The 12,362-nt window shown below is 39.6% G+C and overlaps 3 protein-coding genes across 3 annotated transcripts; all 3 read right to left on the bottom strand.

Moving 5' to 3' along the window:
• Positions 1 to 3,389: 3,389 nt before the first annotated feature.
• LOC133741054 (EPIDERMAL PATTERNING FACTOR-like protein 1) lies at positions 3,390 to 5,095 on the bottom strand. The gene is made up of 3 exons (XM_062168997.1): positions 4,421 to 5,095; positions 3,878 to 3,924; positions 3,390 to 3,795 (listed from the first exon to the last, which is right to left on the bottom strand). The coding sequence occupies exons 1-3, from the start codon at positions 4,527 to 4,529 to the stop codon at positions 3,559 to 3,561; spliced, it is 393 nt and encodes a 130-aa protein (XP_062024981.1). The 5' UTR covers positions 4,530 to 5,095; the 3' UTR covers positions 3,390 to 3,558.
• A 2,325-nt stretch (positions 5,096 to 7,420) lies between these two features.
• On the bottom strand, positions 7,421 to 8,236 carry LOC133741048 (uncharacterized). Its single transcript, XM_062168985.1, has 2 exons — positions 8,077 to 8,236; positions 7,421 to 7,807 (listed from the first exon to the last, which is right to left on the bottom strand). The coding sequence occupies exons 1-2, from the start codon at positions 8,114 to 8,116 to the stop codon at positions 7,617 to 7,619; spliced, it is 231 nt and encodes a 76-aa protein (XP_062024969.1). The 5' UTR covers positions 8,117 to 8,236; the 3' UTR covers positions 7,421 to 7,616.
• Positions 8,237 to 10,379: 2,143 nt separating this feature from the next.
• Positions 10,380 to 11,689, bottom strand: LOC133730492 (uncharacterized). Its single transcript, XM_062158073.1, has 2 exons — positions 11,067 to 11,689; positions 10,380 to 10,857 (listed from the first exon to the last, which is right to left on the bottom strand). The coding sequence occupies exons 1-2, from the start codon at positions 11,687 to 11,689 to the stop codon at positions 10,380 to 10,382; spliced, it is 1,101 nt and encodes a 366-aa protein (XP_062014057.1).
• Positions 11,690 to 12,362: the final 673 nt, after the last annotated feature.

Below are 12,362 nucleotides of genomic sequence, written 5' to 3'. Positions count from 1 at the left end.
TAGAATGTATGGAAATGTTTAAGCCGACTCAACTCATGAAATGAAACTCATTGATTTTTCATAGTAAAATTTGTCTTTGAAGGTAAAGAGAAGAACCTAACTGTTCTAGAGATATCCCATCTCCGGGCACAGTCTTTGCAAAGAATATGGTTTGTGCGCCTCTACTCCCTCCATTCTTCTATTGTAATTTCCATCACCCTCCTTATGTAACGTGTCCCCAGCCCAATCGGCATCACTGTAACCATGGTCGTCCGAAGTCTAGAGAGAACCGTATCGTCCTGCAAATGATAACGAAGAGATATTGGTGCCAGAAGTCTCATATCTAAGTGCAATAGGCGCATTATTGTACTTGGCTTAATGCCCTAGACATGACATCTCATTCGATGTGAACTTGTTAGCTAGATATAGCTCTGCGCCAACACGCCGCCACTGGAATGACATAAAAGACATTTTTCGCTACCTTAGAGGTACGGCGGACACGAGCTTATTCTATCCCTATGCATCAAGGAATGGATCAAACCCTCTTGATCCTTAGAATGATGCTCGCCTTGTTGGATATGTTGATACAGACTATCTATTAGACCCGCACAAGGCGCGTTCCCAAACTGGTTATGTCTTTACCATTGGGAATACTGCAATTTCTTGGAGGTCTAAGAAACAGACCTTTGTTGCTACCTCTTCGAATCATGCTGAGATTCTAGCCTTTCACGAAGCAGTACGTGAATGTATATGGTTGAGAGCCATCACAAAAGCATGTTCGAAGCACATGTGGACTGCATTCCACCATTGATGAATTGATCATTATCTACGAGGATAATGCTGCTTACATCGAGCAGATAAAGATGAGTTTCATCAAAAGAGACAACACCAAACAGATTGCACTGAAGTTCTCCTTCAATCAGCAACAACAGGAGCATCAGAAGATTGAAGTTAAGCAGATTTGATCTGAAGACAATCGTGCAAACCTCTTCACCAAGTCACTACCGAAGTCTACATTCCAGAAGCATGTCCAAGGTATTGGTCTATATAAACTATCTAAATTACCTAACATGTAATTTTTAGGGGGAGTCGAAATCAGGGGGAGTATCTTGAAGCGTACCCACTTGACCATCGTGTACTTTTTTTGTCCTTCGTCCAGGGTTATTTTGTCCCACTGGGTTTTGTTACCTGGCAAGGTTTTAATGAGGCACATCTTTGGCATGGTCACCCCACTTACTACATCCTAAAGATGCTTTGATTCGACACATACACATTTGCTCGTCTTTTCCCTTCGACCACGGGTTTCTTCCACTGGGTTTACCGGGCAAGGTTTTGGTGCAGCAACTCTAATGCATCCCTCTCGTAGACATACTACCTACTTATAATGCTGATAAGAAGACTTCACCTATCTCTAAAGCTGTGATACTATTACTCCACACTCACGCGCGTTGTGCTCTTTTTCTCCTTTGACCAAGATTGTTTTTTCTCACAGCGTTTTTATTACTTGGCAAGGTTTTTGACGAGGCAACTTAGAAGCGCACAGCAGGGCAACACTATTGACATGGAATATCCAAAGGGGAGTATTGTAAATATTAATGTGGCTATTCATGTAATACCAATTAGTGTTGCATGATATACGCCAATTAGGATTGATTGTGATTAATAGAATATAATTAGCGATTGATTGATTTGTAATCAGACGAGTGATTGGTGTAATCGTTGAATAGTTACCTTTTGTATACCTGAGGTAGTCCTATATAAACCTCATGGTGAGATGAATAGAAAGACATCCCATTCTCTGCGTCATTTCTCTCTTCTCTCAAACTCTCTCACTTTATGTTTTACAACACAAAGCTCATTGTTGAATAATTACAACAACTTGCTTCGCCTCTTTTTGACAACGTGCAAAGCGCGATGTTAAGAACTTTTGGACTAACCACTGCAAGTGGCCTAGTGGTTCTTGCCTAGTTGGGTGTGCTCCCCAACCTAGGTTCGAACCCCGAAGCTGTCAAAGTGGCTAGGCACTGTGCTGCAATGCACAGTTGGAGCATTTCACATGCGCCGAATGGGTTTATCTTGGGCCTAGGAAGCCTTTAGGTTCCCCTTGACAAAGTCAAAAAAAAAAAAACTTTTGGACTTTTAACGACTCTGACATCTACAACATGCGCCGAATATTGTTGAAAGTGATTGACAGCGTGAATTGCATGTTGTTAAACATGTTTTTTTGTTGTAGTGTGAGAAACATATTAAATGGAAAGCGAATGGAAAAAACACCATTCCTTAAAACACAAGAATTACATTGCAAACTAGAGCTATATACATACATATAATCAGGCAGCTACTGGGCACGAACGCCCTCTGGTTGTTGATATGGGCACTCTTCAGTCCAATGTGCATCCCACACGCAAAAGGCTCATACCTTTCTAACAGCAAGCGCTTCTCAGGGTCTTTCAGGGTGGCCACCCACCAAATAACATTCCTTGCAGGCTAATGCATACCCAGGTCCAAGAGTTGCGCCCTCGGGGACAGAGAAAAGGTACGGGCAGTGTGAAGCATAGATGAGCACCTTCAAACAAACTTCACAAACTCCACATTCTATTTCTTCTCCTAGTTCGACTGGTGGGCAAGCTTGAGCATCAATATCTTTAGGAAACTCTCGATCAAAGACAGTACCGTCTGGATATACAATTCTATAGTTTAAACTTGTGAAGGGAGCCTTCTTTTTGTCTCCTCCTGCTGAATTATTGCTACCTTCTTCTCCCTTCTCCTTCTCCATTGGCATTCACTATTTGCAATCTCTGATTTTTCGAATCACTGAATAAGATCTCTGCTTCACCCTATTTATAGTGAAATTAGTTATAGGTCCTTTGCTTGAGGCAATAAGTCAATCACATAATTTTTCTTTTCCTTATCAGAATGGGGCGAGTAATTAATTTTTGATAGTTGTCAAGTTCCCATAACTTCTCTCCTTTTCCTTATAGGAATCAGATCCTTTTCCTTATACGAGTAGGCAACGCCGAAGAATTTTGGGCCTGCGAAACTGCGTGTCCTTTATGCAAATAATGTCATTTTTGTGAGTTGAGACCTTGTTATTTTCTAGCCACAAATTATTTTTTTCTGATCAGGATTCAGATCTATACAATATAGGGACTCTGTTTCAACCGTTGCAGGTGTTCTCAATTTGATCGTGTTCATGATTTTCAGTTGTATTCATGAGCTCATAGACAGCAGCAATCTGCTTTATTTTAAGGTCATGCCAAGTTTCAAGCTTACAACAGATGTTTCTTACAGGAAGCCCTTTGGAGCCAAATCATAGTGTATAAAATATTTTGTAGATGATGGAAAAGAAATAGTTCCCCAACTAAAAATCTCACATTTAACAGTTGCTAATACGTGATGACGACACCCAATAAAATGATAATAAATAAACAAAACATGAGTAGCTGAAAGCATATCCTATGATTAAACATATAAAATCTACTTGGGAAGAATTCAAAGTCAATTGGAACTTTGATTTTGTACAATGGAATGATCACTATTACTACATAGAAGGAGCCGAATAGATGAAATCAAATTTGTCTAAGGGCTGTAGAATGAAGGGCCACACTTGCATTTCCAACCCTCTGGCTCATAATTTGCATACTGAACCCTGAAATGGGTGTGCTTTTTGGTAGTGGGCACTTGAATAGCTTCACATGGAGTGCATCCATAACACTTGTTCTCACAGCTTGGAGGGCTTGACCCTATTTTGCTTCCCCCACTGTAGGTTGCTATTTCATTTTTCTTTGCCACTCCAATAGTTGAGCTTGTTAATCCCTAATTTGATGGAAGAAACAATGTCAATAACAAACACTAAGCTAAGCAAAACACACGCACACACAGGGAAAATAAGAGGAACCTGTTCCAAGGTAACATCTGAAGACTGATCTGCATTCGGTCCTGAACCTGTGAAGCATTAAGATTGAAAGTTGGTTGAGAAAGCCTGGAGCTTAACCAAAAACTATGAGAGAAAGGAAATACCAAATACACTAAATAGAAAAGAAAATTGGTTTGAAATGAAAAGGGTGTTAATTATGAGATAGGAAGAAGAAAAGTGGCTGGTATTAAGCCAAAAGAAACTTTTCATGAGAAGGAATTCTCCAGAGTCTTATGTAAACCAAACAAAGATTGTGTTCTTTTCAATTCCTCATAAAAAGGGACAAAGAATAAGAAGCGGTTACGATTAGTGTAAGGTATTACTGAAAGAGGTGTAGAAAAGCATTTGACTTGTAGATGTATACTCCAAATGTTAAAAAATAAAAAACTGAATCTTTCCACTTAGTTAAGTTGCAAGAAGACATAATCAGTAGTGGAAACAAATAAAGAAGCTCACTTTTATGCTCAATTGCTCATGATTGAAAAGGGAATCTTCAATGAGAAAAGGGGGAAACCAAGTAAGTACCTGCTTGATGAACATCTAGACCATTACTTGGAGGAAAAAGTCTGCTTGTTGCAGAAACCCAACTCATGATTTGAAGAGCTATAACAAACCAATAACTTATTCCCTTCATTGCTTCAACCCCAAAATGATTGTGGTGATTATTAAGGCTGTTAGAGAGGAACAGACAGAAAGAGATTGAATCACTCAAAGCACTTGAGGTCAGAGCTTGATTGCAGCTGGGATTCTATATATAACAAGGGTGGAAAGGCCTAGAATACAAAAAAACCCTATTCCCCAAAAGCTAGAGCGAGTCTCAGAAACTCAAATATTTCTTGGTTTTCTCTATATAGTCTGTCTATCTTTGCATTTGGTACAGAGATTTTGCTTCACAAGCAAGTGATTCTGGGGTTTCTTGTTGCAAGCTTGTACCTCATTTGACAACTCACCTCAAAAGACCCTTATGCCTGAGGAAGATCTCTCTCTCTCTCTCTCTCTCTCTCTCTTTCTTCAAATCAGTCCAAGAGAGTGGTACCAAATGTGAGCTGGTCCTAACCCAGAGTAACAGCACAGCTCCTCTTTGGGAGGTCTGCAAATTTGGTTCACCCCAAGGCAATCTTAACCTTTTTGTCATAGCTTGCACAGCTATTTTTTCCCCTATTTTTCTCCAATATCTCCATTGCCTTAAAAGGGAATTATGTAATCTTGATTCAGTTGTCAGGAGCAGAAGCCTTTATATAAAAAGTAGGAAGCATCAATGACATGTAAGTACAGATCAGAAAATTGAATGAGTTAGTTAAACAGAGTAAATATAAGGTTAATTGGGTCAACTTTATTTCACAGTCTTACAGGTTGGTAGGCGGGGAACACCCAGTATTGTGCATCTCCTTGAATCTGGACCCTCCAATTTTTCTGGGTTAAAATGGTAGACCTTCCATTTGGACCTCAAGCAGATTGGCATTTAAGAATCTGGGTAGCCTTGAATATCTTGAAAGGTACTTTTAGTTGATCACATTGATTAGTAACATATTCTGCACAGTACCAGTGCACCTATACTTTACTAACATCATCTTTGTTTTGTTGTTTTGCTCTCTTAAGGATATGCTTGGCCTTTAGCATTAAATCTGCAGAAGCATTTTCTTTTGTACAGTTGTAACAGAAGGCACTATTACTAGGGTTTTCTGTCATGGTACTTTGAAGTGCTTCTGCTTAATTGCGTTTTAACAGAAAACGCTTATGATACAGAGTACCAATGCTTTCTGTGAAAGCACTTGAAAGTATTTTCTGAGAAAACATTTCTTTAATTAAGAAGCACTGCAAATGCTTCTATACCTCAAAGAAACGCTCATCAATTTTTACCAAATGTTACCAAACATGGTTGTAATTGTTTCGAAGTGTTTTTACTGTTCTAGAAGTAATACAAAGCTAGCCTCCTCTAACTTTTTGTGGATTGTGCTTTGAAAGAAAGTCTCATAGAAGCAACCTTAATTGCACCAATCAGCGCACTCACCCCACTCTAGCTGGATTTCTTAGTAATATGGGCACTAGTCTACCGTAAGCTAATTTGGGTGTGTATTTGTTTCCAATAGAGTGCCTAAAAAGGATAACTTGGTCAGATTAGGGACGTCATAACCAGATAATAGCCCTACCCCAATATTTTACAAATGTGCATAAAAAGCAAGACTTGCTTTCTCTTTTTCTGTTTCAGAAACAGAAAAAGAGAAGAAGAAAAAGCTAGACTTGTAGGAAAAGCATTGAACAGGTCAACTTCAAATTCACACACACATGTATATACATACTGGTAACTTCAGCATTGCCTGCTGAGGAGTGTACGGCGTACCCCTTCTCTTCCACCTGAAACTACAGAGACCAGAGAGAGTTGAAGAAGGCAACCATTCATTCATTATTGTCCCTGAAAGAATTTGAACCAGCTGGAGCACACCAGGATATAAAACCCCGCACAAAAAAAACAAAAGGCCAGGCTATTATTTATTTCTGGCTATGAAAACAGGTGATGATCTGATGTTCACTTCCAGACCTCCCTGTTGAACACCACTTTTATCATGTAAACTCAATGTGGTGGTGAGCCTATATTCAAAGGAAAAACCAGAGTTTCTGCATACAGACCAAGTAGACATTAATGTGTGTCCTTTCCAATAGGAGTGAATGATTTTGAAGACGAGGCTTAAACTACTCTCTGCTCAGGAGCATAACTTCTCTGGTGAAGCATATGAACAAGAATAAGATGTAGTTTCTTAGCAGATAGGAGATAAGTACAATTTGCTATGTTAGTCTTATGGTTGATGAGGAGGTTAAAGTTCAACTATATACTACTCGATTGCAATCCATCACGAATGTAGTAGAAAAAAAAAAAATCAATATAGTATATGATTTAACTCCTGATACCATAAAAGATTACAGATTTGTCAGCAGAAAAGAACACTACGAATATACTTTTTTTTTTTTTACTTTTTTAATATCAAAACATTCTACTGAGATTTGTAGAGAGGTCATGATCCTAGTGAGTGAAAGTTTAGAAGAAATTAATGAGTACAGCATAAGAAATGTTCAACATCTTACATTCCAACTGGTGAATTAAAGTGTAAAACCTTGGCCAAACCAGAATTTCTAGTTCTGCCCACCTGACCCTTAAGGTTTATGGATCCAAAACCCCTGTAAAATCCAGGGCAATCCACCTGCGGTTTCATATTCAAAACAAAATCATTCTATATTTCAACATTTCAACAATATCATTCACGGCATGAGTTCATCAAGTGAGTTTCCAAGGCTAGGACATCGTCATAATCGACTCATTTTCTACAAGAATAGACCAAAAAAGATTGGACATATTATAACAAAACTGGAATGGTCTTGGATTTTATTTTAGCATTAGCAATCTAAAGCAGATTGTGGTCGAACTAGAATGGTCTTGGAGCTATTTGGCGTCTACATTTGGGGAGTGTTGATAGCTAGCCTAGCTTAAGTCCCTGATAATGATACGAAAAGTACGTAATGATCAAAGAATAAGTACCAAACAATCATGTAGCATTTTCATTAAAGGGGTTCCTCCAAACTACAACAATCATGCCCCATTTTATGTAAATAGCTAGAGTTCAACAAACATTCCAATCAAAGAAGTTACACAAAGGTCGAAAATACAATATTAACTTCACATTTAGCTATAGTTGCATACAACTGATGCTCAACCAACCAACCTCTCTCACTTAGAAGAAGAGTCATGGCTACTGGAATCTTTGTGAATTATCGCCTCCACAACGGCTTCGACTTCTTCCTTCACCCTTTCAAACACATTTGGTCCTTTCACTTCCTCAATTGGGGTGTTTTCATCAATGTCATTACTCGTTCCATGCGTTTCTTTGTCATGATCTGGTGATTTCTCAGCGTGATGTCCTGGTGAATATCAATGTGCCATATCAAAATATATACCTAGAAAGATAGATAGATTAACTTCTAGGTAAATCATTGTACATGATCTAAATCCTCTCCTACATAAATATGCGATTTTTACACAAAACCCATCATCAAGATTCAATTTTTATTCGGAATATTAATGGATCAATCTCAGAATATGAACTAGAATATAGCAAAAGCAACCAAGAAAGCAGATAACAAAAATAGACAATAACCTTGGTGATTCTGTAAATACAAAGAAATAATACCTGAGAGACAGTCTTTCACCTCTTGCTTTGGTTCTGCCATTGGAGCTTCTGCTTGTGGGTCTTGAATCTCTTCTCTCTGTGATAAGTTTCTGTGTTTCGAATTGAAGTCTTGCAATTCAACCTCAAGTTCAGAGACCACCTGGAAAGTTTCCACGGTTGTGATGCAACCACATGGGACCCACAAAGTTAACCTTTACTATTACTATTACTTTTTTTTTTTTTTCACAAATTTTTTACCTTCAAAATGAATAATTACATTTAGTCGATAGAAGACTAATTGATGCATGTTAGGCTACATAAAATTAAGGGAAATTCGTCCAAACAGTGTCTGAACTTTTCCAGACTATTAATTTTCGTACCTAAACTTTGAAAAATGTCACAATGGTACCTGAAGTTTTGGCCCCGACCCAATTTCCATACCTGGAAACAGTAAAATCGTCTACGGTGTTAAATTTTGAAGGATATTTTCGTCATTTTACTATTCATCTTCTCTGAAATCGATGGGCCACCACTCGATTGTCTCCATCCTCTTCTTCTCCTCCACCGAAACCATCACCAACACCTCTCTTAGCTATCGACGGCGCGTCCCCATTGATCAACCCACAGCGCCAAATCACTTCCTTCTTCTCCAACTCCCGTCTCTAAATCTAATCCCAGCCCGGGTTCCAGCCCTAGCTCCACCATGCCTTTGCCTCTCCAATCCAAGCCCAATCTCAATCCCAAGAAATTCAAATTGCTTCAACAGACCGTCCAGACCTTTAAGCGCTTACAGCGAGGTCCTTTGCTCACTCCCGAGGCTCCGGTGGCGGAAGAGGACGAGGAAGACAGTAATGATGATGATGATGATGATTCCATTTCCACAAACCGTCAGTTACAATCTTTCTCTCTCTTCCATTTCCTGTTTTCTCGCGGGTCCTCTAACGGCCTCGCCATGGCGGCTCCGGAACCCGAGGATGAGAAAAGCTGGCAGGAGCTACTCAGAAAGATGTTGCCTTCCGGCGCGCCATTGCCGGACGATGACCATCTCTACTACTCCATCGCAGTTGAGTACGAAGGCCCTCCGCTGCCCTACGAAGTCCCCAAGGTTGATCCAGTCGACATCGATTCGCTTCGCAGCGCTGCTTCCGGAGCTTCAGGTTCGGTTTCGGAGCTTTCTTCGATTCCGGTGGCCGAGCCGGTCGATCGGGACGCCTCTCGGTTCAGCCGGATCAGGAACGGCGACGCCGCAAACGAAACGCAGACTTCGACGTCGTTTTCGGTAGGTTTCAGCTCTGAATTTTCAGCTCAGGACTCAAACTCGGAGCCAAAACCGGTCGAGGACGACGCCGGAGGAGGAGGAAAGAGAGCTGCGGTCGTGACTTTCAACACGCCGAGAGAATCGGAGACGGAAGACGACGGCGACCGGTCCTCGCCGCCGCAATCGGAGCCGGTGGGATCGCCGGTTGCTTGGGCCTCGCCGCTGAAGGTAGCAAGTAAGAGAGGGATTTGCAGCAGGTGTGGAAAAGGGAACATATTGAAGGAGAGGGAGTGGTGCTTGGTGTGTGACTCAAAGTACTGTAGTAACTGTTTGCTTAAAGCTATGGGATCAATGCCGGGGGGGCGAAAATGTGTGAGCTGCATTGGGCAGCCTATAAATGTGTTCATGGTCTCGTAGCTCCGGTAGTTCTTTCCAAAGATTAATGTATTCACATGGTTGGAAAGGAATCGAGTTGGTGGAGGAAAAACATTGATAGCTAAGAGAGGTGTTGGTGATGGTTTCGGTGGAGGAGAAGAAGAGGATAGAGCCAATCGAGTGGTGGCCCGTCAATTTCAGAGAAGATGAATAGTAAAATGACGAAAATATCCTTCAAAATTTAACACCGTAGACGATTTTACTGTTTCCAGGTATGGAAATTGGGTCGGGGCCAAAACTTCAGGTACCATTGTGACATTTTTCAAAGTTTAGGTACGAAAATTAATAGTCTGAAAAAGTTCAGACACTGTTTGGACGAATTTCCCTAAAATTAATAGAGACTCTTGATATTATTTTGAGACGTTCTCTTTATGCTTATTATAATCAAGGATTTAGGCATCATGTCCTTCCTTGTATTCTGTGGTTTCATTAACCAAGAATTTAGGCACAATTTCCAAGAATTTGACAATATGTATTAATTAATTAGATTCTATTGTTTAACTAAACAATTATGAGAAAGACATTGTACATGTCTATTATTTAAAAAAAAAAATTGAAAATACAATCGGGGGGGGGGGGGGGGGGGACCAATATTAAACACTCTTCACCCATGTATACCATGTCGGTTTGATCATATATGGATCAATGCATTACGAAGTACAATATGAGCCGACTTATCTTTAATTTTCCTATGTCGAGCAAGGAACTCCTCGAATTGTGTAGTTTCATTAGTTACCAACTCAACAGATAATGCAGGGGCTGGATTGAAATCATTTATTGGAGCACTTAGATCACGCTCATCTTCGATTATCATGTTATGCATTATGATGCATGTAGTCATTATATCATGTAAAACACATTTATTCCAAAAACGTGCTGGTCCCTTGATAATTGCCCAATGTGATTGAAGAACTCCAAATGCTCGTTCAACGTCCTTCCGACACGACTCTTGTTTTTTGCCAAACAATACTTTTTTTGGACCTTGAGGATCATGAATAGTTTGCACTAGTGTAGACCACTTAGGATATATACCATCGGCTAAATAATAACCGATGTCATAATCTTTTTCTAAAATCTTATAATTAACAGGAGGAGATTTACCTTCTGCAATATTTGCAAATAGATGAGATGTTTCAAGCACATTGATGTCGTTGTTGGAGCCTGGTAAACCAAAATGTGCATGCCAGATCCAAAGATCATAATCAGCTATTGCCTCGAGGATAATAGTGATCACCTACGCCATGCATACATTCCTGCCCAAGCTGTTGGACAATTTTTTCAAAGCCAATGCATGCAATCTAAGCTTCCTAACATTCCTGGGAATCCACGTTCTTCACCTATATACAAAAGTCTCACAACATCCTCAGCGTTAGGTGTTCTTAGATAGCGGTTTCCAAAGACCTCTATAACAGCTTGACAAAACCTTTTCATACATCGAATTGCAGTAGACTCACCAATTTTTAAATATTCATCAAGAGCATCAGCTGGTACACCATATGCAAGCATTCGAAAAACAGCTGTAAATTTTTGCAAAGATGATAATCTGAGCTTACCAATACCATCGCGGTGTTGCACAAAGAAATTGTCGTGATCTTTGACGGCTTCCGCAATTTGATGAAATAAACTTTTGCTCATTCGAAATTGTCTGCGAAATTTGGCTTCTCCGAATCGCAGAACCTCAACAAAGTAGTCCATGTATAGATTATATCCAGCTTCTTGTCGAGGACGATTAATAACTATATGGCCAAGAACTGCTCCTCTACGCCTTGATTCGGCCTCGTCGTCCTCATTGTCATCCAACTCCGCCAAGAGGTGATTATTATTCGCATACATGCGAATCAATAAATCTTGCTCCTCATCAAATGAAGCCAGGACCCGATAATAATAATCATTGGTTCCGTTTGAAGACAAAGATGATGATGATATTTGAAAAGTATTCATAGTCGAAAATGGATAGAAGACTAAGATTGAACAAAAAGGAATGAAAAATGAAGTTATGGTTTTGAGTTTTTATAGAATTTTGTGAAAGTTACTGTTATAATTGACCAATTAGCCGTTGTGATTTTTTGAAAAAAATAAGTAGCCGTTGCATGCAATCTTTGAATTACAGCTTACCAATTATGGCTTATGGTGGGAACTACATGCAATCTTTATCAAAGATTGTCTAGAATATTCCTATGTGATAACCCATATATGGCTATATAGCCTATCAATTATACCATACGGTGGCAGATGCTCTTAAAAGATGGAAGATTTGTTTTGGTCTTTGTTCTGTGTCCCCATGTATGTGGTTTTCTGTCCTTTTGATTTGATCTACTGACGTGTCAAGACAGAGAACGGTCGTTTTTTTGTATTTTTGTTTGTTTGTTTGTTTGTTTTTTTTTGTTTTTTTTTTTCTGAAGGGAGAGCCGTCTTTTAAAGCAAAGAGTGAGTACGTGTCGACAATCGAACGGTTCGCTTTAATAAAATGTAGGGCTATTTAGTAATTTTAGTCGACAACCTCGTATGTATATATAGGGTGTCGAAGAGTTTGATAAGCTCTCATTCAATTCATCAAAGATGGCCGAGTCTCTCTCTTCATCTCTTCGAAAGGTTCAACCTTTGCTTTATTTCT

The sequence above is a fragment of the Rosa rugosa genome, chromosome 1 (assembly GCF_958449725.1).
Source record: "Rosa rugosa chromosome 1, drRosRugo1.1, whole genome shotgun sequence".
Classification (NCBI taxonomy): Eukaryota; Viridiplantae; Streptophyta; class Magnoliopsida; order Rosales; family Rosaceae; genus Rosa; species Rosa rugosa.
Note: the sequence above shows the minus strand (reverse complement) of the source record. Positions and strands in the feature narration are given on the sequence as shown.